Raw genomic sequence first — 25,676 nt, forward strand, 5'->3', positions numbered from 1 at the left:
ATCTATAACTTACTGGGTTTCTTTATTATTTTCTTGACCACCATTGCAAATATCTGGAACTCATGTTCTCTGGTTAAGCAATCCCTCTTGGTTTAGCTGATCTTTTGAAATCTCCTAACTTAACATTGTTTGCTATAGTATTTTTCTCTCTGCCTTATTATATATGCTCTCACAGTACATAAGGACCTCTAATCAGGGACTAACATCCCGTTACTCTATAGGGCATACAGAGACAGATCTAAATTAGTGTCCTTTCCTAAGAGTTTGTAATCTAAAATGAAAAAGTAACAGATGAAGGGAACAGCTGAAATACAAGGAATCGATGTTCATTGATGTTAGTACAAAGCAGCCTCCAGCCACTGAGGAAGGGCTACACCTCAGCACAGACTGGGTTTCTCTTCTGGAATGTCCGTGGAAAGAGCTGAGCGGAGACTGTCCCTCTCCAAAAGTGACAAAGGAGGGTGAGAGAAAGCTGAACCTACAAAGGTGAAATGATCAGTCGAAAATCAATGGCAGAGCCAGGTGTAGAATCCACATGTTAATGCCCTATTACAGGGGATAATCTGCTATGCCATATGGCACCTGGCCTAAAGAAGCCTCCGAGCATGTGAGACTGCATGAAAAAATAGTTCAGTTCTGTCCTTGAAATGTCACTGAAAAGTTAAAATGACGGGGAAATGGTTAAAACTCATAAAATTAAGCAGGTCCAATGCTGTTTGTTTTAGGTATATGAGTAGATTTGACTGGCACATGAAACCATGGGAATGGCTGTAAGTTTAATAGGTTTAATAGTGCACCCATTTCATGAAACGCCCTCCACAAACAGATCTTAACTTGCAGCAACTGGAAACATAAATATCCTTTGTTTTTCTGATCTTTTTGCTTGGTAGATCGTTGGACAGTCCTGAGAAGATGGGACCTTTTCCCATGCGTGGTTTTCAGCAACAGGATCTGATAACCATCAGTCAGGGGCCTGATAGTCTCTCTGCTGCTGTATACACAGATTCCACTTTCCTTTCAAAGCCTGATTTAGGTTTTTTTTCAAGGTCCTCAAGTTTTCCAGATTATCTTGGTGTCTCCTGCTTCATGATCAGAGCCAAGAATGCCAGAGCAGTCCACCTTTGGAATTAAAATTGCCAGATAACTGGATATCACTAATAGAATTCTCAGCAATCTATTTTTAAAAATGCATTGACAATTTAATATAATTTCAAGGTGCAATTGCATGAAAGGCATAGGGAAAAGAACTATTATATTTTTTCCTTCATGTTCTTAAGAGGGTTTGCGAGTTGCTCTGTAGATTCACATTTGCCTTTGAGTCATTTCTCAGCCCCTCAGATATCAGGCAGTATCATTCTGCTTTCTCCTGTGCTTGCTTATTCTCTTTCCAACCGTTTCTGCCAAATGCTGTCATCTTTTTCCCAATTTAAAAATTATTTGTTTTCTTCCCACGTTTCTGTGAAGACTGTGCCTTTTTGTATGCCTTTTTTCCCAATTATTCCTATACAATGACTCTTAACCTTGGTGAGTTTTAATGTTTCACTATTCCTGACTTGCTGTAGCATCGGTAAAGGATGAACTCAGTAGCAGAAATCTCTAAATGTGCAGATGCATAATTAAGAATTGAGAGAAGAGAGAAAGATAAGCATCCAATTTTTGAAAATTAACCAAACCTCTAGAACTTTTGAAATTCAGTTAGTAGGAACAGGTAGCTAATATTAACAGTTCTTAATTATGTGAGTTTAACTGTGCTCCCGGTTATAATGGTTAATAGTTATTTTCCTGGCTATTTATATTAGGAAGAATTGTAGGGGCTTTGTTGTATGTAGCATTGAGGAATGTTGGACCTCATTAGGTATGAAACCAGCTGAGAGTACAGTGCACGAACCGGTGTTGTACACAGTAGAAGTTGGATTATTTTCATGTGTGTTATATGGAGAAGGGGAGTGAAGCTGTTCGAAATGAAAATCGGTGATTGTGCCCCTTGGGAAAGGGCAAAATATAGTACCAGCAAAACATAACAAATGCAAGCTTGCAAAGCTGCTTGTTCGGGTTTACATGTGTTGTACGTAAGGAGTTTTGCTTTCTTTTAAGAGCACGTAGTATTCCTGCTACTAAATATCTTCTTTGCTGTAAACGGTTAAGTCTCTAATGGGACTACAGTTATGCAAAGCAATGCTAAGATTCTTCAGAAATGGCAACATGTGCTACGAGTTAACGAGATAAACAGCATGGTACAAGGCAGGCTTTATAGCATGGAGGGAAGGTAGAAGTTTATAGCATTTGACTTGCTTTGAAGCCTCTAAATGCTGAGTCATTTAGGTATTGAGGTACCGAAGTCTTAACGAAACTGAAAGAACTCACTCTTCCAAAAGGCAGCTGTGACTCTTGATGAGTCTTACTGGTGTGTTGCTAGTGCTACACAGTTCCCTGTTCCACTAGGGAGAAAATTGGGCAGGTTGTGTATACTGGAGTATTAAGCTAGGGGACACAAAGAACACCATCATCTTCTGGGGTTCCAGATGTTGAAATCTCTTCCTGAGCATCTGTGCCTGAGCAGATGCAGGGCACCTGTGCCCTTTGCTACCCATCCCAACATGAAGTCATATGGAAATGCATGCCACAGGCATCTGTCTCCTGGATGGGCTCTGGCTACCTGACAGGGGCTCATTTCTGCACCTGGTATGTCTAAGTTTGCCTGACAAGATGCATATGAGCTTTGGGCACTCTGTCTTGAAGGTGGAGGGTTTTTTAATTAACATAGAATCATAGAATGGTTCAGGTTGGAAGGGACCTTAAAGACCACCCAGTTCCAACCCCCCTGCCATGGGCAGGGACACCTCCCACCAGACCAGGTTGCTCAAAGCCCCATCCAGCCTGGCCTTGAACACCTCCAGCCTGGTCTTGAACACATTCTGTCTGTGGACACTAATCTGCTGCAATATCTATTTTAGTGACATGGTCTCATAGAGTAATCTTAAATAATTTCCAGCCTACAGAATGAGTTAATTTGAACAAACACAATTCCTGTAAAACAACTGCAAAGGAGGAAGACAAAAGAAGGGAATAAAGGTAACCACCACTAACAGCTAGAAATCAACAATTTTATATTATTAAAAATAGTGGCAGATGCCTGGAAAAAGGGGAAAGAAATGGGAATTGCAGTTAGCAGTTAATGGGACTTTTCTTTTTTTTTTTTTTATATTTAAGCAATAAAAAATAATAGAAAAAATCACAAACACCACAAGCACGATTGGAATTATTATTAAAATTTTCTCTAGTGGTAGAGCTTTAAGGAGTTGCAAAATATAAAAGCAGCAGTTTGTCCTCCTCCTCCTTTTTACAGCTGTAAAAATAACCAGTAAAATGTACAGAATGTTGTCAGCTTGAGCAGCTTTCTTGGTATCCTCTTATACTTGCAGTTACATTTTAGGAAAATGTTCTGATATTGAAGGATCCGAGAGGTATTTTGAGGTGACAGCAAGTACCCATTTAGAACTAAGTGCAGACATTTGACTTGTGTTTCAGTATATAGCTAGTCAAAAGAATACATATCTGGTAAAAATCATGCTACAACAGGAGAAATTTTAAGCTTGAAGTTTTTTTTCTAGAGAGACTAACTTTTAAGTTGATACCAATTTAAATACCAGTCTTTGGATTTTTTCTGCTGGTGCTGTGTGCAGTAACAAAGATTGCTGTAAGGAACCTTCAGTTTAGAAACATGTAGTCTTTGCTTTTCTCCCTCCCCAGATACTTAGTTAATTTTCTCAATTTTATGAAGAAACAGAGGGAAAGGAGGAGGTAATACCAGTTTCTCTTAATCTTGCATTTATGGCATTCTCAGAAAAATGACATTAGGAGAAGAGTTCAAGGTCCAGGAACATGGTTCTTGTGCCATCAGATTTATTCCCCTGCCTTCACACAGCCACGTTTTTCACATACACTTCTCAAGTTCGGGCTCTTAAGTTTGACCACAGCACTTCCAGTAAAAGTGCTCCAGACCTTAACGACTGTCACGGGTAGAAACTACCTTGTGATTTTCAACTTGCCTTTAAGATAAATGAAATGTTTAATAGTAGTTCTTGTGCCGGAATTGTCCTTTTACTTCCTCCAGTTATGCCCAATCCCTTGACGAGTTTGTAGTGAATGATCAGCCACGGATTCCTGCGATGGATTCTCCTGTACCCGATGCTCTTTGAGCTCGTGCTCATGGGAACTAGAACCTCTTGTGATTTTCAAGACAAGATCTTGAATAACAATGTTAATATTGTTATTTGCTAAGGGAAGTAGGCTTATATGTCTTATATGTCATAAGTTAGATATCCACCTACCTTTGTTAATAATACTGTAGGCAGTTGGAATAGCTTCACGTTTTTATTCCTAATTACAACTTGGCAAACATCATAAATCCAATGTCCACTCCTGTTCTGCTGCCTTTCCACACTGCTCAGAAATCATCTGTTTTCCACTAGAATATCACTCATAACCAAAATTTCCCGACAGATCTAGCAGGGTGACTAACCATCCCCTTCCTACTTCTGAAAGAATCTCTGCAAACACAGATCTCAGATTCTCCTGGTCAGTTAAACCAACTCATGCTCTTTGCAGCCCAGATATTGTCTCCTAGTATTTTATATTTCCCTGGATGATGCAGTAAACAGAGCTGTTATAGGGACAACTACCTGAAAGGAGGTTGTAGAGGGGCGGAGGTTGGTCTCTTCTCCCAAATCACAGGCGATAGGACAAGAGGAAATGGCCTCAAGTTGCACCAAGGGAGGTTCAGATTGGAGATGAGGAAAAATTTTTACACTGAAAGGATTATTAAGCCTTGGAATGGGCTGCCCAGGGAAGTGGTTGAGGCACCATCCCTGGAGGTATTTAAAAAACAGGTAGACATAGTGCTTAGTGACATGGTTTAGTGATGGTTTTTAGCAGAGTTAGGTTGACGGTTGGCCTAGATGATCTTAAAGGTCCCTTCCAACCTAGACGATTCTATGATTCTATGACAGATTTCCCTGATCATGCATGTGCAGCTGACTACGATGTGACCTATCTGTTGCGTTCCAGTAGAAGTTTATGGCCATGTACAAGTTATTCAGACATCCCAATTGTTTAATGACCCGATCAGTTCATTTGCAGATGATGTGTGTAAGTAACACATGTATGATGACACTGCACTTAACATGAGGATATCTTCACAATCCTGTGAGAAAAATTTGAAAGTTAAAAATCACAGAAACCATGATGGCAGTTGACTGCCTGTATTTTGTTCTTTGTCCATCTGAAAACACTTCAATTGGAACCAGAGTATTCAGCTACTTATAGGGTGAGGCAATGTGATCTGGGGCAAACAGTATTTATGCTTATATTTAACATTAAGCATTGAAATGGGTCTTGGGGGCCTACAGAAAGCATGTGCTTAAGTATGTGCTCTGTGTATGCCTTGCTGGGTTCGATCTTCATACAGGCTCCCTGCTATTTTGTTGTCTTGTTGTTGCATGTCAATGAAATTGAAATATGGAACCTTCTCAATGTTTTATTATAAGCACATCTACCAATGCTCCATCAAATGTTTTTTCATACAAACAGTACATTTGCATATGCGCCTTCCTTCTGCCTAAGGGCTCAGCAGGGAGACCTCTGCTCCCAAGGAAGCTCTGGAAGTTGTTTCTTCATGTGAGTCACTGTTGCCACAATTTAAACATTTCGTGGTCTGTCAAGCTCTCATTGCCATAGGCGTCCTGTTACAGCTAAACATCTGAAACAGCTTCTTTTAAAAACTGTGAGAAATAAAATAGTCGGCTTCACTGTTTTCCAGAACTAATGCGTCACACTTTTTTTTTTTTTTTCTCCCTCCTTGACTGAATGTATAAGTTGGCATATAAAGTATGTTGCAGAGACCAGGAATGTTCTCCAGACTCTTAGTGATTTGGGTTAAAAGATTTTACTACCACATGCAAATTAGAATATAAAATCCTCCCTGGTAATATATATGTGTTTGTAGATCACCTGCCATGTTTAAACTGACTGAATGAATAATCCTTGGAGTAAAGTCACCGACTGATTTGGCTCCTTAATTTTGCAGATATTTTCTCAAGTAGGTTAATGTCTGTAGCTCAAACTGTGAAACTGGCAAACAACATTAATGTAAGTCTGACACTCCTCATGCAAATCTGGAAAGCTCCTGTCCTCTCCAAATATCTGCGTACTGCTGTCTACCTAAGAAAATGAAAATCCATCATTTTCCAGATCACACACATCTATCCTGCTGTTGATCCATCTGCACTCTGTATTGCAAGCCAATGGCTCTTCTCACCAAAGGTCCTTGGGGTAGAGTTCATTACAAAGGACGGTAACTGTAAAGAGCACATACTAGAATTAGCTTTAAAATGAATCCAAATATTGTATCAGAAAATTACATTTTAAACCTAATTTTGATACTATATTTTTGTGAAATGCCACGCAGTATATAACGGGTAACTTAGAATCTGTTGAAAAAAGTCATTAATCCATTAACGCTTTTGGTTGATCTCTGTCATCTTATAAAAGTTGTCTTGAATACCCTGAGGGAAAACATTTAGTTGGTTCAAGTCAAACTCACAGTTTCCCCTGCAGTACTCGGCACCAAGAATGCCTGTACTATAACTGTGAGCATAAGCAAGTAGGCAACTGGTGTTCTGGAGTTTGCCCTCTCGACTGGCAATGCAACTAGCAGGCCTGGGATTTCCAAGGGGTCTAGACTCCATGGCTACAGAGCAGGAGGCAGAAGGACCCCCAAAGTTATCCATGAGCTTGAGTGCCTTTGATCTGATACTCCTATGTGGCATTTAAGAATTTGCAACATATTAAGTTACCAATAAAGCTGTGATGATAATTTTTTGAGTTTCTAAATGTGCTTAAAAAAAATATATCTCCTTTCCTTTACCTCCCAGTTCTTTCCAGAACTTTACATGGAGAGCATGTTCTAACTTCTGATGGTCTCTATCCTTAGGCAGTTATGGATTATGCTTATTAACAATGATTATCTTTTCACCTTTGAATGAGGTGCAAGCAGGTAATAGCATGTTATTACTCATTTAGTAGTATTTATTTAGTTGATGTTTGGTTGGATGTGGATGTTGGAAGGTAGGATGATGCTGGAGCTCCTGCCTTATGGCTGTAGGTGCTCTAACATCTGATCAATAATGGAGTGAAACCTCTAACAGTAAAGACATATCTTGTATTCATGAATAAACTGAGGGCGGGGAAACCTTTCTTGACTTCTCACTAACCCTTTTTATAGCTCCTTATCAATGTGGAACAGAAGGGGTGACAGCATGGCTTCCTGCAGCACCCCACACTTTGGAACTTATCAGGAACAGGAGAAGCAACCACAACAAGCTATCAGGGTCTCTTGGAGAAAATAGAGCAGGTGTCGATGAGATTCCCACAAAGCTTTTCTAAAGCCTCTCTCCGTGCAAAGTATAGCTGAGCTGAGGTAATCTTTGTGGCGTTATCGAGAAATATCAGGAGTTATCAAGAAGTAACACAGTGATATATATCCTGTATTTAGTGAAACCATGGCAATGGTAACTGGTGCTGTATTCAACCTGACAGACCCATGTTTGTGCATCAGCGCGGTCACTCAGTTCCTGCTGTGTTACCTCTGCTAGATGAAGCCAACCATAGAAGGATGCCGTGAAGATTGATCCCGGATCTCCCTCTACCACAGTTAGGCATGCGGTTAAACTTGGTGTTCTTTTACCTCACCACCTCAGAGCAGGTTTGAGCTTAGTGGAAAACCTGCCTGATGTGGGTAACTGAAGAGCAGTGATTTTGCAAACTCATGCCTTCCAGTAGTGCTGTGTCTGCACAGTAATTACAGGCATTCCTTCCATCGCAGCATTCGCTGTCAAGGAGCTGAGTGTCTTAGCTGATCGTTCGGCACCTTTTTGGCAGTGAAGAGTGTCCGATGCTTCCAGTGGAACACTTATCTCGCCTCTGCCAGGGGTCTCTATCTCTCCAAGGCCAGGTTGGACGGGGCTTTGAGCAACCTGGTCTAGTGGGAGGTGTCTCTGCCCATGGCAGGGGGGTTGGAACTGAGTGATCTTTAAGATCCCTTCCAACCCGAACCGTTCTAGGATTAGAGCTTCTGCCAAACCCATTCACAAAGAACAATTTTCAGGAGGCGCTGAAGTAGGAACAAAAGTACAAAGCAAATAAAGGCCTTTGCTCCCCTCTTTCTCCACTTCCCCTCCTTTGTTGAAGTAAGGATCTTAAAGACTGCATGAAACAATGCTGGGTAAATGCTTTCAGGCATATGCCTGTTAAGTTCATTGCATTTGTTTGGATCCTACTGCTGGTATCATTAAGTGTTTGAATGGTACTTCAGCTCCGTCGAAGCAGAGAATTCCAAATAATTTGAGTATTAAATGCAAGGCTTACTGTTTGCATGAGTGTGATTTATATTGCCTTATTTACATGCCTACTTTCTAGGGATGCAAGACTCGTTTGTTTTTCGGCAAAATGAGATTAGTGCGGAAATGTTCATGATTTGTGTGCAATCCCTCACTGAGTGTCAGCAGCCGAAGCTGTTCAGATAGAAAAGCTCTTAGGAGGACAAAGCCGTAGTGCTAAAATTGAGTGTTGTCTGTTAAAACTGGAGTAAGAGTTAAGCACGCTTTATGTAAAAATATCGAAGCCACCTGCTAGAAGTCGTTTTGGCTCTGCAATGTTCCAAGAGTTCTGTACTTGTTGGGTCTGAAAATAAATATCATGTTGCGTTTCATAGCTTGTGTGCGGTACCATCAGCGATTCAGTTCCAAGCTAAAAGAAGGCTTGAAAATGGTGTCTCCTTCAGCAGCCTGAAAACAGTGCAGGAATTTGAAATTTTAAGAATATTCCATAGCTGTGATTGAAATCCAAAATTCCAGTTGAGGACATTTATCAAAAAAATGAACACCACAGAATTTGCCTTAATTTTTAAAAGATCTTGTAGAAATTCTCAGAGGTAGTTTGCTGATAGCTGCAGCATAAAAAGAATGTAATAAAACTATATTCACTGCCACAGATCTATTTCCATAGATCTCAAGAAGTTTAACGTGCATCTTTTTTGTCCCAAAACTGACTGAATAATTTGTGACTCTCTGCAGCAGAGTTGGGATAGTTTCTGAAAAGCAGTAAGTTTTCCAAGCAGTGGGGAATCTGCCCTCATTATGAATAAAAGAGAATACAGCAATATACATGTTCTCTAAGAGGTATAGTTGATTCAGGATTCCTGTTGAGTTGAGCTGGAATTCTGTTTTGATACTTTGTTTACTTGTATTAAACATTATCTTGAATCTCCCATTATAAAAAGGGTCCCTCATGCATACCTTCCAACTTATTCCAATGTAGTCAGGCAGTTTATATTTTTAATTTATTTTTTTAAGCTGTATTACATTTAAAATGCTGATTATTTTTTTTTTCCCTTTTCTTTTTCCTGACCTTGATGTGGGAACAGTTCAGAGGGAGAATGACTTTTTTTAGCCCTCAGTATTTTGGCCTCCAGTGTGTCTGCCCACTAGATAAAGTAAATTATCGTGGGTAGCGAATATGTAACGATACAGCTGAGATTGGCCAGAATGCAGAATGCCAACCTCTTCTGCATTTATCTTTGTACCTCTAAAAGAGCCTGAACAGAAGAGGTATTAAATCTTCTGATCCTAAGATAAAGCTGTGACATAAACTGGCAGTAGATGGAAGATATTTTCTAGTTTGTCCCGTGACACCAGTAGGTTGTCCTACCACCAGTAGGTTGAAGTTGCCTGTTAATGTTGGATGTTGTGCTTTTTCTACAGCTGTAGTTTGGTTTTGTGGGGTTTTACTATTTGTTTGTAAGTACTGTATATAGTTGGGATGTCTGACTAAAGAGAGTCAAACTTTGTGTGCTTTTGACATGATTTTGGTCCAAATTATTACCTTTAAAAAGCGCATTGATGTATAGTGATGTGATTCCCTACCTGTTGACTCCATCTGGAGTTTTGAAATGGATTCCTGTGGATTCTAGGACACGTGTCCTGATTCTATGCATGGCGATACAGTGAGCAACATCAAGAGTGTCATTAAATCACTGGATGAAAACAGCTACATCTCCTGCTTATAAATCGCTGAAAAAGACCTGGTACCCTTGGCTGCTTGAAAAAATATTCTGAGATCTACTCTTTGTATCTTTCTGTTTGCACAAAGGAGTGAACAAAGCTTATAAGCAACCCTTTAAAAATATTTCCCCATTCCTGTACGGGAGTAATTATTAGTTTATAGTTTCAAGACCAAAAGTCAATCGCTAGTTTTTTATCCCAGAGCAAATGTTTACAACAGAGATACTAAACCCTGGAAAACAGAGTAGCTTATAATGGAAGCGACAGCTCATCTTTAACTTTGGAAGGACAAGCAGTACCAACGTAATTAAAGCTGTGTTAAAATTGGACTGTCATTTGTATCACGGTGACTCTCCGCCCCTCCAAGAAGTCCTGCTGCCATTTTGTACCTCACATTCTTGTCTTGTGCAAATTAATAGATGGTTTTATTTTCCACAGGAAATCTGAAGACTTTTATAGCAAACCCTCCAGTGTCAAAATGAACACAGGTACGCTGCTTCTGTCAGATTTTTCTTTACTCTTAATGTGTTGTTTAGTACACAGAGAAGGTCCCAAATTTATTTAAATTTTTGGGAACAAATTGTACTTTAGTTGGTGCTGAACTCAAATTAAGCAAGATATTTTAAAGGTATGTGTGCTTATGTGTGTTTATATTCCATATATAAAATTTACATACATGTCTTTCTATGTATGGATATATATGGATATGTGGAGTATACGTGCATGTTTAGCTTTCTGTGCTTAAGTTATAAGTATCAGTTTTGTATGTGTATGTTTTATGTAAAAATATGTAGTAAGAGGACGTAACAGCTAAGGAAAAGTGTTGTTAAAGCATTACATTTTCCTGTGAAAGTGCACATGCTTTAAAAATGCTTTGTTTTCATTCTCTACTCTCCTTAAATTAAGGGGCATATAAATACTCCCCTGTATTATTAGCTAAGCTTGCATAATCAGATGAGGACAACTATTTCACATTTGGAGGGATTTGTATTTTCTCTCAAGCGGCTGGAATAGATGTATTGACCAAATGAAATACTCTGTAGGATCTTCATGATCTGTGACAATGTCCTAATGTTTGCTCCTGGATCATCGAAGCCAATAGATAGTGCTGCTGGTTTTACTGGGAGTGGGAAGGGGCCTCTCGAAAACAGATGGGTTAAATCCTGGCCTCACTAAGGTGTAAATTTTCAGTTGCAGTCTACTCTTTATACTCCATACCCTCTGCCTGGTTTGCAGATTAACTGTGGCACACGCATAGACATCCCCATCCTTTCCAAACTGGTTGGTTTTGTCATTGACAGTAGGGCTGCACCATGACAACTGACGTGACATCTTGAAATAAAGAAAATGTGTGCTGTGGGACCTAAGGACCTGAGCTACCCTTGAAGCCAGTTTGGGTGTTTGAGCAGCACACTCTAAATCAAAGGGATTATCTTTTCCATGGGATAGGCTGCCATTGCCTAGACCACTGCATTAATCAGCCTTCCTGGCTTCCCGTTATCTCAGACAATAACTGGAACCCAGTGGGACAAGGTTCTTGGACCAATTTTTTAGTACAAAGTTGTAATTTATTGGCTTACTTGAAACCACTACATTTGTAAATATAATTAGCAGGAGAAATGAAAATTCTCAGTTGCTTTTGTGGGTTTTTTTCCCCTTAATTATTTTACCGACGCTAACCAGGGTGGTGTGTTTTTCATTTATGGACATACTGTTTGAAATGTGTCCTATCCTCTTGGATTTTTAGTGAAGATGTCTTTTCTAGCCATGTTGGTCTGTATAATTAAGTAGTACTGAAATACTGGTTGCTTAACAGAACTGTAATTTCAGAAGTAACTCAGCTAATCATCGTACAGTTGACTGGGGTTACATTGCGCTTTGCAGTCACAGGAGTTAGGATTATATGACAGATGTCAATTGATAGCTTCTACTTTGAAAACTTTGGATAGTGTCAGAGCAGTAAATTGCCAGTTTGTGCTACCGCAGTGCTGAAGTATGACTCGGTTCTACGTTGTACTAAGATTTTTCATGCAAGCTAGAAATTCTCAAGAGAAATAGATGTAAGATTTAAGTAATCTATGTGGCTGAGTGTCTTCTACTGGGGATTGGGAGTCTTCTCATCACACAGTAGCCCTGAAAACCGACTTAAAAGGCCTGAACACACCTGAAATCCTTTCCAGTTACTTAAGGGTATCATCATTCTAAGCTGAACTTTAATCTACTCTGCATTTACACAGTGAAAACTTTTTTCATCTTGCGTACTCTTGATATTAATGTGCATGTTATCAGCTGCACTAAAAGGAGGTATTTACCAAATAATGTGGTACTTCTTGTCGGTTCTATTGATGCAGATTTTTCCTGACTGTAAAAAAATATAAAATCCGGTGATTAGGGTGTAAAAGTGAACATCTTGCTCATATGTGTACATAAAGCATCACTTTACTAAGGGAGAGAGTGATTGAGGCGGAAACAGTGTTCCATGGTGTTCTGGTCTAGTTTTCTTCTTTTTCTCCTTCCCGTTTTCTCCTTCCCGTTTTCTCCTTCCCGTTTTCTCCTTCCCGTTTTCTCCTTCCCGTTTTCTCCTTCCCGTTTTCTCCTTTTTTTCCACTATGTTGTCTTTGAACATAAAATGAGTGCCGCAGTTCTTTTAGTATTTATTTAATAGATATATCACTGCTTTATAACAGGAATTTTTGCATGATGCAATTAGTAGTTATCAGATACTAGTGATTTGCCACTGGTTTGTTTTAAAAAAATGCATTTCATAATTACTTATGCTGATAAATGAGCACTCTAGTTTGGTGCCAGTAACTGCTGAAGTGGCAAAGCTTGCTTATATGGAGCTTTAAAAAGAAAAAGTAAATCTATTGCTTGGAGTGGGCTCCTCTAATCCAGTGTTCCCTGTGGCTGCAGACTTGGCAGCCTGTCTCAGCAAACCCTGCGGAAGATATTTTTGTCTACAGAGAAAATGTTTTGAAGAGCTTTGGTTTTCAATACTCTACCATATATGGGAGGGATTTTTTAGCATTTGATGTTAATTCTGTACCACATGTTAGGAAGGAACGTTCAACAGCATAAGGCAATGAAACATGTTTGCAAAAGCAAAGAATTACATGTAAGATATAGGGGAGGTTTTCAGAAGGACCAAAGGTACTTTGGCTCATAGTCCTTTCGGTGTTCAAATGCTGTCATAATTTAAAAATAGTATTCTAACAGAATGTGTGCCTTTTTAAACCCAGACTAAGCAGTCATCAACAGAGTAATATTTTAAACTATATATAGGGCTTTTCATCAAAAAGTCTTCAAGTACTTTACAGATTTGATGAGCATCCTTAACTTGGTGAGACATTTTGAGAAACTAAGTCACAGAAAACCCGAGCTACCCATGCAGCTCACATCAGCTTAAAACACAGGATAAATGTTATTTTCCATACTATATATGTGCATGCGTAGCTGATCTTGGGGGGGAGGTAATTGCATTGAGGAATAATGAATGGATACAAATTAATATGCTAAAACAGATTCTTAGTGTCCATCCATAAATATTTTGGCTGAGTTTCACACAGATAATTCTTGGTAAATGCATCCAATTTTAAATTTATTAAACAAGTTAGCTATTTGCAGGAGATGAAGTACATAAAGAGCAGCCAAGAGTGAAAAGTATGCAGTTCTGGAAGACTGCAAATATTTTGTGTTTGTTAAAATTATTAATGGAAGTCATCACATGCACTAATCTCTTACATTTTGTCTGGGAGACAAGAATAGAAATTCTTGGGTCCCTGCAGAGTCCCTGAATAGATTGTGAAGCCACTTTTAGATCGTTAAAGCAAATTAGGTGGGCTTGAATGCTGCAGACATTCTGCAAAAAATTTCCTTCTTTAATCATTATTTGTTGTAATTAAGCAGCATCAAAGAACCAAATAGTAGGTTCACCTGTGCAGTCACCATTGGGTTATGTGATAGAAGCTCCTCTGCAAACCCACCAAGGAGCTGGGAGAAAGTGTGGCAAGAGGGGAAGCCCAGGTCATATCCTGCCCTGCCGGGCTACTCCCAGGCCCATCACAGGAGCCATCAAAAGTCCATCTCCATAAGCCCCGAGGCGCACAGGGGCAGCCAGGAACCCAAATTAAGGCCTCCCAAGGAATGGAGGGAGGCACAAGAGCCTCTCTTGACCAGGATCCCCCCCAGGACTATCCCAGGAGACCCTCAACCCTGGGGTCCAGGCATGGAATGAATGGCAGGAGCAGGACCTGACCAAGAGACTATTTGTCGAATAGAGATGCAGCTCGCTCAGGGTGATGCTGTCTGGTGTAGAGGGAGCAGTTGCTGGGATGGTGGACTTAAGGGGAAAAGGGTTAAAGTAGGTATTTGTGGAGAGAAAGAGATAGAGAGAGAGAGAGAGAAAGAAGTGAGGAAAAGTGAGGAAGGGAGAAAACGCTGAAGAGAAAAATCGTAGGAGGGGAGTTGACAAAGGGAGAGGAGCTGAAAGGTGAGGTAACAAGAGGAAGAGAGCATCCGGAGCCTCATGGTGAAGAGCCTTAGGATGCGTACACGCATACACATGTCCTCCTAGCTGGAGGGCAAGCTATCACCTCGCCTGTCTTTTCCAGTCAGGGGGTGGCTCTTTCTTTTTCTCTCTTTAAAGGTAAGTCTGCAACATTGATGCTGGCGTTCAGGAGTTCACCCCCATATGGTCCTTGCTCTGCAAGATATTGTCAGAAATGTGTCTCACCAGATCATCTTTTCCTCGCCTTTCCCTTTTGTTTTCTGCAGTACCTGCTAAGGATGCTTATTTCTCTTTTCCTGATTTGATATGAGTTTGCAGGGCTTGCAAAATAATACCTAGACACCAACCATGAGTCGTGATTCGAGCTGGACTTGCATTTGAGGCAGCTGTTTTAAATGTGAATTATTCCCCAACTCCATCTTCTGTTATTGCCTGCAGATCTTAGATGATTCAGGTCTCCTCTGCTTCAATGTTAAAACAATACCTAGAAAGACAGGACCACCACTCCTGAAGAATTTGTCATGTCAAAACCATAGAGAATTGTGCATATGTGTATATGTATTTTCACACATTTAATTTTTTTTACTTAGGCATACATTTTGTATAGATTGTTTCGCGTGTCCTCATTTGTTCCTATATTAATTGCTTATAGTCAAATGAGCAGATTCATTAATTCAGCCTCCTTTACTGTTTTTGAATTCTCTATTCTCTAGACTTAGAGCTTTTTGGTATTATTTGGACTTCAAGAATCTGGGAGAATAAAGTCAGTATTTGCTGAGAATTTGATGGAGCTATGAAAAAGCAACAAAGGCTGGAATAAGGGAGGTTGTGGAGTCCCCTTCTTTGGAGATTTTCAAGACCCGCCTGGATGCAGTCCTGAGTAGCATTCTCTAAGCAATCCTGCTTCAGCAGGGGAGTTGGACTAGATGATCTATACGGTCCCTTCCAACTCTAAAAAAATTCAGTGAAATTCAGTGAAAGGCTGTGCAGATAAGGGAAGCAGTTTGAAAACTGCCACTTTTCTTCAAGGCAGCGTGTAGGTTCTTCTGATCCTCACTCAGATACCATGCCCTTGACTTGATGGGAGTCTGGCCCAAACAAAGATGGGGAGATAGGGTCCCTCGTGCATAAATATGTGCTTGCCTACACACATTTGTATTTAATTAGAAATTTTGCACAACTCAATATGGTATGTTTGTGATGTTGTGTCTTAATCGAGTGCTAATTGACTCATTATCTTGTACAGACACTGAGAATGTTATTGTAGGGACAGACTTGTGTATGGGCTTCTATATATAGGGGTAAATGTTGTATGCATATACCTATATAGCCAGTTACAACATCTGTTTTAGTGATCTTGTACGAAGCCGTGTCAAACACTTTGCAAGATAATGGGTCCACCAAGAATAAAAATCTGTCCCAGTTCAGTTACATTAAAAATTAACTTGAAGCAGAATTTCTTGAAGTTACAGTGATGAAATATTTGTCGTGAGTTTTCCCTTTCTCTTCCTTTCCTCCCAGTTCAGTTTCTTTGTCCTGAAATTCAGGAAGGTAGCTTGAAAAAAATATAAATAAAGCATCACTTTGAATAAATGATGTGACAGTATAATAAAATTGTTTGCCTGCTAGCTTGTATTAATCAAATAAAATATGCTGTCAAAGTCTGCCAATATTTGGATAGGAACAGAACCTCAATATCAGCACATCATCAAACCTCCTTGGAATTGCTTCTGCTGTATGTTGGGGAGGGAATACAAGAAAGGAAAATGGGATTTTAATTACCATTGCCATTCTATATTTATGTAAGCAAAGTAAAACAAGTGTGCAGATGTGATAGCCGTTGTCTTCGCTTCACACATCCAACGCCGATAATTAATTGCGGGTAATGTATTGCTTTCAACTATTGCTGACTAAAGTCATTTGGCCTTTTGTCTCGAGGCTTGGCATTGGCAATGAGTCCTCGGAACCGCTCACACCTGGGGAAGCAGCTCTGATGTTTGCCAACGTTAACAAGTATTTAATGCATTTAATGCATATCCTGCAAGACCTGGGGCCAGAGGGCTCTGCTATTTCGGGGCAATACTGGAATGAGCAAAGAAATACCAGGAGCTCACTTCTCCTGCAGACGTGGGTTAAAGATGTCTCTGTGGCTCAAGTTACTGCTGTCATGGGAAATACTTTCTACTAATAGGTCTTCCTTGAGTATAATTTTATAAAACTCCCCACATAGCACACAGCTATAAAAGCCCTTAAGGCCTCTATCGTAGTTGTGGTTCTTCTTGACTTTGTGGGGCCCTGTACGAAATTTCAGTAATATCAAAAATGAACATTAAAATAATTATTATATTGAAGAGCAGAAAAACATTCCAGCTCAACATAATCAGGAAGAATATTTATTAACTGTGATAGAGTTGCTAAAAAGCTGATTGTGGGGAAAGCTACCTTCTAATAATAAAAAAGTATTTATAAAAAAGTATTTATAAAGCAGAATGACAGCTCCAAGTGAGAGAGGAGCAGAGTAAGGAAAGAAAGGAGTCATGCAAGATCCAGAAGAAAGATTTTTTTTCCATTTCTGATTGTTCAGAGTGATTTTAGATTTCTAGTCTTTCCCTCGAGATGCTATTGGGTTCCAGACATACATTTTTTTTGTCTTCCATTAGGTAAAAAAGAAGAGAGGGGGAGGGAGAACAAGGATGTTCCAGCAAAACAACAAAAAAATTATGCTATCCTTTACTAATTTAGTTTCTTGAGCTTAAAGGAGCCAAAGGACTGAACAAAAGCGCTTTGTCAGCTGATCAAACATAAGCTTAGTTTATGAATGGTGTCTTTCTAATGCATACAATGAAATGATTTTACAGTGCAGATTATTGATTAATATTACTCTGGAATGCTTAATCCTTCATCTTGATTACTTGTTTGTTTTTACTAATTAGCTATAATTAAGCAGTCTTTCAGGTAACAGAATGTATATATTTCCCTAGGGGATTAAGTCTTAAATATTGCTTTCTTTACTGATTTTCTCTGAGGTTTATGGTTATTTAAAGCTTGTGAAATTTTATGTATTGTGCTAATCTGCGAAACTCGCTAATTCACGCGTTCCTGCAGCAGTTCCTTAACTGCACGCTTATTTTTCGTGTACGTTTGGCATATCCCGCCCTGCGATACGTTGCATGTGCTCGCTCTTTTTGTCTGGGGCTGCTCTCTGTATTGTTTTGTGCTTCCAGATAGCGGTGGGTGCGCTCGCAAACGTGCTGCCATGTCTGTCACATTAACAGCTGTGAAGAGGGTTCAGAGTTCTCCAAACCTATTGGCCTCAGGTATAACCCGCTAACCAGGGAGATGCTCCTCCCGGCTGCCTTCTCTCTAGTCTTACGCATTCCTGCAATATTGCTCTGCAAGGAGGACGAGGGTAACCGTATTTTCTATCCCACCGACAGGTCTGTTAATTCTACAATGCTCTATAAAAAAACAATCTTAATTTCTCTCTACCTGTGCTTAGTAGCTATTAATGAGAAAAAATTAAGGAGACAGGAAAAATCAGTTATTTATAAATTTGTTTTACCTTTGATACGTATTTTGGGCCTTACCTCCACTGTTTTATTTCAAGATAACATAGCGTGAAAAATAGCCTTTGTTTATCACAAACGGTTTTTTTTATTGCAACTCGCTTTAAAAACTCATCTCAAACAAAAAGAATCTGAATGTTGCAAAACGATCATCAGAAGCCATTTATCAAACATGTTTTCCTAAAAATGTTTAAAACAATAAAAACATGCAGAATATTCAGTAGACAGGAGAACCCCTTCATAGCAATACTCACGCCCAGTTTTGCAAAATTAAATCGTACTGGATATCAGCTGCCCAGGTTCACTGGTGAGTCAAGTAGCTGGAGGTAAAAATCAGTAAAGAATCTTGAGTGGTGTAGCCTAATTTACACCAATCTGCGCATGCAGTGTTCACACCAAACAAGCATAATACAGGGAGCTGAATAAAGAATGAGCCAGAAAATAATTGCAAGATGAAGTCTTTGTTTTGTAAATCTTTTCAAATATGACTAATCCCCAGGAATTAGAACTGTTAGAATTTATGAAGCAAATTAAAAATTTGGTTGCTACTCTTTGTAAGGATAGTGGAAGGGTTACTGGGATTATAGATTGTATGCAAATTTAAGAAAATATTGGATTCTTATTTCTTAGAAACTCTTCTAACAAATTGTTATCATTTAAGCATGCAATACAAGCCTCTTAATGTCTTGCTTTGTTGCACTTAAGGTTAGTGATAAGGAGCACTCTTAGTACTATAATTATTGTGCATTAAAAATATTTTAAATTTCATTAGAGATGTAATTTTACTTTCTGTAGGAGAAAAAAGACTAATATATCTACAAGTAAGCCAAGACACCACCAGAATTTCAGATCTATTCTGTGCTGGCAGTCTGTATGTATCAGTTTCTGTGTTTTGCTTTGAAGTGATGAAGAAAGAATCACACATTCTGCTGTGAAGGGGGAGGGAAAATCCTGACAGCATCTCTAGGCATCTTTCTTGGGTTTGAATTAAACCTTTACGGCTCATCTTAAAGGAATGATATTTCTTTTGATATCTAGATTTTAGATGGTAGTATTTCACAGCATTTGCTGGGAAAAAACCCACAGCAGATGTTTGTTTATTATTAGCTGTCTGAAGTAGCAGTGATTAAATAACAGTAACTCTCAGAACACTATAACCTTCTGTAGAACTTGTGCCATAAATGTTGCACAGTTACCTATAGTCTAATATTCTGAGGTGGGCTTAGGTAACAGGAGGGAGTTAAGTAACTGAACAAAAAGACTCCTGCATATTTTTTAAGTTGTGTCATCCTGTTTTTATTTCTAACGCCAATTAATATTGGATGTTTCTTTTTCAGGTTCTGATTCCCAGTCTCCAGATTCAGGTAAATAAAACACCGTGTTATTTATGCATCTGTGTAATACCATGTAAGTGGACGCATTATAACAATCTTCCATTTATTTGATTTCATTACTCCATACGTCCACATTCTTTAAGGAAAGCACCACTGAAATTCAAAACCCGCCTGAACACGTTCCTGTGCAACCTGCTGTGGGTGGGGGGTTGGACTAGATGATCTCCAGAGGTCCCTTCCAACCCCATATCATTCCGTGATTCTGTGTGATTCTCTGAAATTGCAAGTGGCTAAGACCTCAAATTCAGGTCTCATTTGAAAGCAGTATTTCCTGTAACACGTTATATGTTGTCAGAAAATGAATTGTGTGGGAGAATACAGACTGCTAATTTGCCACCTTTAGCTTCACTGGCAATTGCTATGTCATTTTTAGTCCCTCACTCAGGATTGCAAGTTCTGCCCACCCCACTTAGCAGCCTGCTCACATAACGTGTTACTTTTCCCAGCCTCTTGCAATATTTTGTCTTCAAATCTGTAACTTGTTGAGGTGGGATAGTATCCCCCTCTATGTTTGGACAATCACTCGAGGGCTTTCCAGCTCTGAGGACAGAGACAAAACATGGTTGGTTGGTTGGAAAATTGAGGTGTCATTCAGATTTGGAACTCAGATGCATTATTGGAACAACTAATCGAGTATTGTGGTGAAGTGTGGTGAACAACTAATTTTACATGAGCTGGGATGTTTTTCAAAATCCAACATGACTGTGAAGTCCAAGAACTGAATCTGTGGAAGAACTTCAGCCTACTTGACACAGGGGTTGAAGCACCGATCAAAAAGGCCCCCAAGGTTAAAACCCATAGTCTGTATGAATGCCATGGGGAGACATCAAACTGCTACCATCACTATTGTCGCTGAGTTTTCTAAATTTTAAAGATAAATATTGCGTGAAGTGGCAGATTTAGCCCTGTTCTTATAACTACCATGGTGATAACAGCGGCAATGTTAGTTGTGTAGTAGCTAAACTTATCCACAGTTTGTTTAATGGCTGGGTTGCTGTGATGGTAGCAATATACAGATCAGCTAATCAAAAGAAAAACCTGTTTGGATTCTTTTTTCCTCACAAAAGCTTGGAGATCTTACAATGATGGAAGCAGAGAGGCACTGAATGGAGATGCTGGCAGTTCATCTCTTACAGCAAAAGGTTTTAGGAGTGTGCGGCCAAACCTCCAGGATAAAAAATCACCAACTCAGGTAAAACTGAACACACCAAGTTTCATGCTTTGGCATCTTTGTGGGGGCTGTTCTTGGGGGATAGCATATATAGATGGGATACCTCTGTGGAACATTATCCTGATGTCTTCCAGATAGTTGAATCATCTGTTCACATGGGTCATTACAAACTGGTTTACTGCATAGATAAAATATAGATATAATAAAATATAGATAAAATATTCCACACAGGATGCATGCCTCCAGGTTAATTACCAGAAATTGCTTTCAATGAACAAGACAGCCAGATAAATGAAAGTAGGTCATACACAAATAAAAGCTTTCTAGGCATGTTCCCAGACTTCAAAGAGTATTTATTAATATTTTATACTCGGAGAAATGCATCGGTCATCAAAATAATATTTGAGGATAAAGGTTTATTAATTATAAGGTAGACAATGTTTCTGCCTGTTTTGCAGGACAATATAATTAGAGCACACTAAAAAACCCCAACACTTAACTTGGAAACATATTTATCTGTTGAAAAAAAGAACAACATACCAACGTCAATACTGTTTCTGTTACTATTTTAATTCAAAGGTTTAAGAGGCTCTGTGTTATATATATGTGTGTTATCTGTGAATAATAGCTTGTTACCTAAGATCATGGAGTACATTTTGCAAATTACTTACATTTGTGAATGATTTCACAGGAATAAATTTTATTCAGTATAATAATTGGTTTTTTTAAAGAAAATGGACTATTGTGGGCTCCCTTCTGATCTCAGTTTACTCTGAACAAATGGAACATCTGGCTTTCTAAACACAAGCTGTACAGCCCTGCACAGCAAAAGGTGGTGGGAACCTGATCAGTTTGGTTGTCCATTGAATTGAGCAATGTTGGGATGAAGCCCCTAGTTGCTAGTTCCTTTATTTAAAAGTCAAACTGAGTTATATCTCCTGCTAACATATACTTTCTTTCTGTTTCTTCTTCAATGTTATTTTGCTGTGTGTGGATGCTTTTGGCAAATAAGGCACCTCTGCCACCCCCTAGAAAAGAAAGTTTTCGGAAAGCAAGAGTAACTAATCCCAAGAACGAAATTAATCACCAGGCAGTAACAACCAGTCCAGCTAAACACCTTCCCACAGATACTGCCTATTACACTAACGAGGAGTCTGTCCAGAAGACAATGTCTTTTCAAATATCTAACACGCGTGTGTCCTATGCACAAAAAATCACTAAACCACTGACCTCTGTCTCCGGTGCGGGCACAAGCACGGTAGCTGGTATTAGCACTACTCTCCATCAAGGCCAAAGGCAACAGTCTCAAAAACGTAGGGTATCTACCTTGAAATTAACCCGGGCACGAGACCCAGCAATTAGCGTTCATTGTAATACCCAACAACAGCCCAAGCCTGTTGAAGTGCCAGTATTTCCACAAAGGCCTGTCTCACCTGCCCGTAACCCCGTGCCTGAGAAACACACAGCATCTCTTTCCGTTCAGATAGCTCCCATCCCTGACAATAAAGCAGAGCCTGAAACCCAAGAACATCCACCTAGTGTTTCTCCAGACACTTCAAAGATGGCTTCAAAGGATTTGGGACAAAAGTCTACAGTTCTTCCTTCTTCACAGGCTGCAGAATGCCATGTGGTATATTTAATTTTTCCATCTTTTATTTTAGATCATTCATGAATCACTTAATAACCCTCTGTTTAGTTATACTTACATTATCAAAGTTAGACCTTGTGTTTTCTGGGTAAAACTACCTGTTACATGGATTCAAACAGAACTGAACAAAACCTGTAGTGTTTGGAAGGCATTGGAAAAAAACCTCAAAACCCAGCTGAGCTGGAAGGTAAACTTCTTTGTTCCTCTGCGAGCACTTTATGGAGTGCAAATGCACATTAGGAAATTAGTGAATTATAGATGATAAATAATATATATATAAAAGTGATATAAGGTATAGTGGTATATATATGTGATATATATGTGAGAGAGAGAGATATATATGTGTTATAAGATATAAGCGGCTCTTTCTAGAGCAGGTTGCATTAAAGCATTATGCTGCTATAGGTGCTGGAAGGATCAAGTATAGATGGAAAAGGGTTGGGGGACTTTCTACAAATGCAGCTCTGCCAGTTTGCTGGGGCCACCAAAAAGTATATTTTCTCAGTTGGTGCTTTCTGCAAGGCCAGTCACTGCTGTCTCCTCTGTGTCCATGTTTCTTAAAGAAAATGGGTTGATAAAATCTTTTGTCAACCACCTTTACACGAAGCATCATTAGGCACTGAACTTTTATGTCCCTCTGTTTCCCCTATACCTACTGAGATGAAAATTCTTTAACTATACTGAGCTCACCTAGGAGAAATGGGAGTATCAAGCACACAGTATAGGACCAGAGGAGTCTGAACAGGGTTGATGTCCATTCAGGAAGTTACTGGGTCAGTAGCCTGGGAGCAATAAAGCAGCAGCGAATACATACAAGGCTAAAGAAGAGAATACTTTGTCATTTCTACTTTGCTTTAGCAAGTAGTTAAAGTAGATAAAATAAAAAAGTTAAGACTTTTCTATTTTAAAGGTTAATTATTCTAGTATGTCTACCAATATACTGGCTTCTCTGAGAGTGAAAGCCCTTCCGTGGGAGGTAGGGATTGCTATAGGTCTAGGCATATCTGCACCAAAGCTTTGTCTGAGCGAGGATCCTATCATGGCCTATTTGTGTTCATCTAGTTCTGCTGAAATCAGTGGGGCTACTCTGAAGTAAATACAGCGTAATTATAATAATTCAAGCAAACTTGGATTCCGTTGACAGCCCTGTTGTCAATAGTAGTAACACATCTGCTCACTCAGGCTGTGCTTCTTTCAGAGCATCACATTCAACCAGGTCTTTACTGTGGAAGCCACAAGACCCTGCATTGGCTACAGGATAGTTTTACAAGTTGTAATGTGTCAATTCCCCACTTCGACCCCCAAGTGAAAATTTTGGTCAGAACAAAGCTCTGTGAAATATACAGCAACGATTTGCAGTGCTCTTTTTGAATTCACTCCATTACCAAACGGCAGCACAGAATTAATCACATTTTTCCTTCTTAAGATTAGAGACAAAATTATCATCTTAAACCCTTCTATTAGGCTGCATAAAATTTAAAAAGTTTTGAGAAAAACAAGTTGCTTTACCCTTGAGAAGAACCAGTTTGCTACTTAGTGATTTTTGTCGAGTAGAACGGGTCAGTTCAAGCAAGAGCCACAGCAAAGAAATTATGTCAGAAACCGTAATGAAGGCTGAGCAAGAGCTTTTTCTGGTAGATAGAGTAGGTACAAAGATTTTAGGAGTCGCTCTTTTTAAATCTGGGAATCAAGGGATATGGTCAACAGTAGAACAGGTGTAGGTGTGGCCAGTACAACTTATGCGATGTTTTCACTTAAAAATAGTTGTTCAGCCTGTTAGCAGTATGATGCATTAGATATGCTCAGCTAAATCAAAGCATCTCTCAAACAGAAAGTAGTTTTATGATGGCTACCAAGAATTAGGGGAAATATCTTTATTATGATCCAAAATAATAAATTCTGATCAGAATGACTAAAAGTAATTTATCTTCTAGCTACCTTTTTTTAGAATTTTAAAAGTAAAAACACATTTTTCAATTTCTTTTGATTTTAGATTCTGTTTTAGTTTCACTATGAGCTGACAAAAGTCAGAAAAGTAGCTGCGACTTGTTTGGCAATTCTGCACTTATTTTTCTGCCTTTTCCTTGGTTTCAGTGTGTGGGAAGAAAGATCAGAAATTTGGCAACTGGGTTTCTTTGAATAAAACGATAAAAATTTCAGTTGATTGCAGGGATCACTAAGGAATGTAGCCAGCTTTTCAAACTGCATCCATTTATTGATCTCTTGCCTGCAAAATTCAGCTGACAATCCTCCCTGATGTTCAGCTTTGAAATAAATTCTAAGCATTAGTATGAAGAGGTGTACCTGGCATCACAATCGAGTCATGGAGCCGGGGAGTTTTGCTAACTCTGTGTTAAAATACATACCTAAAACAGAGCAGCATGTGAGGTGGTGTAAAAATTCTGCATCAGGTGAGGTCCAAAAGCCAAGATGCCATGGGCTATAGGTAGAAATAAAGGATTACAGTTACACGTCTAAAAAGATTTCTTCCCTGACTCAGATCTCTGGTTGAAGTCTTGGAACTGTTCTAATTGATGCCAAATATTATGATCCCCTTTAGCGCTTTATCTCATGGTATTTGCAAAGCTCACAATTTCTCTCACATAGAGAAATTAGCTTTCAGTACGCTATGCATGGTAGTACTTTCATTTTTTAAATTGTTTTAGATTTGCAAGCTCTACAGGATTTTGTACAGCAGTTAAAATACTTCTGTATCTGCAGATCATAGGTTGTTTTGTTAGGCTGTGTCCTCTAGGGATGCTCTCAGGCTGTAGATCAGGCCCATCAGCAATGTTCAAAGCTACCACAGAAACTCTCAAAACCCAAAGGCATTTCTAAAGGTGCCACAAAAACAAACAACTCTCCCTCCGCATCTGGGTTTATGGATGTGGAGGAGAATGAGGTAAGATTGGCCAATCATCACTTCTTAAGAGGTGATGAATGAGAAATACTGTGTATGGGTGGGTACCTATGCATGTAGGGAACATGTATAACTATATTATGTCACTAAGTATGGAAAAGTACAGTTGAGAGAGAGCTTGTATGGTCTCCGAGTTCATGCACAACAATTTTGCAGTGTTTTTTAATCTATCTTGTTATGTTTGTGCTCCTATTTGCACTTCATTTCAGAGCGTATCTGCTGAAACTTGAGGCACAAGCAGAAGTGTGGTGTGACTCACCAAGTGACATTTTGTAAACACTCCTACTCAGAGAAAGGTTAAACCCCTTAAAAGTATATATGAAAAGAGAAGCATTCAAGTTACTCAATATTA

The 25,676-nt window shown here is 39.2% G+C and overlaps 1 protein-coding gene across 27 annotated transcripts in view; it reads left to right on the top strand.

The window, feature by feature from the left end:
• Positions 1-25,676, top strand: part of SORBS2 (sorbin and SH3 domain containing 2) — a 181,787-nt gene that overhangs the window by 89,115 nt on the left and 66,996 nt on the right. For 10 of the 27 annotated variants that reach the window (XM_074155269.1, XM_074155271.1, XM_074155273.1 and 7 more), the window contains exons 3-6: positions 10,557-10,606; positions 19,529-19,555; positions 20,653-20,777; positions 21,769-22,386. In XM_074155269.1, the coding sequence (XP_074011370.1) occupies positions 10,597-10,606; positions 19,529-19,555; positions 20,653-20,777; positions 21,769-22,386 (780 nt within the window). In that variant the 5' untranslated portion in view covers positions 10,557-10,596. Of the gene's footprint in view, positions 1-10,556; positions 10,607-17,849; positions 17,943-19,528; positions 19,556-20,652; positions 20,778-21,768; positions 22,387-25,676 lie in introns of those variants that run through there. The other 17 variants (XM_074155284.1, XM_074155287.1, XM_074155277.1 and 14 more) reach the window with 7 other exon arrangements.

Source organism: Numenius arquata, chromosome 10 (genome assembly GCF_964106895.1).
Source record: "Numenius arquata chromosome 10, bNumArq3.hap1.1, whole genome shotgun sequence".
Lineage (NCBI taxonomy): Eukaryota > Metazoa > Chordata > Aves > Charadriiformes > Scolopacidae > Numenius > Numenius arquata.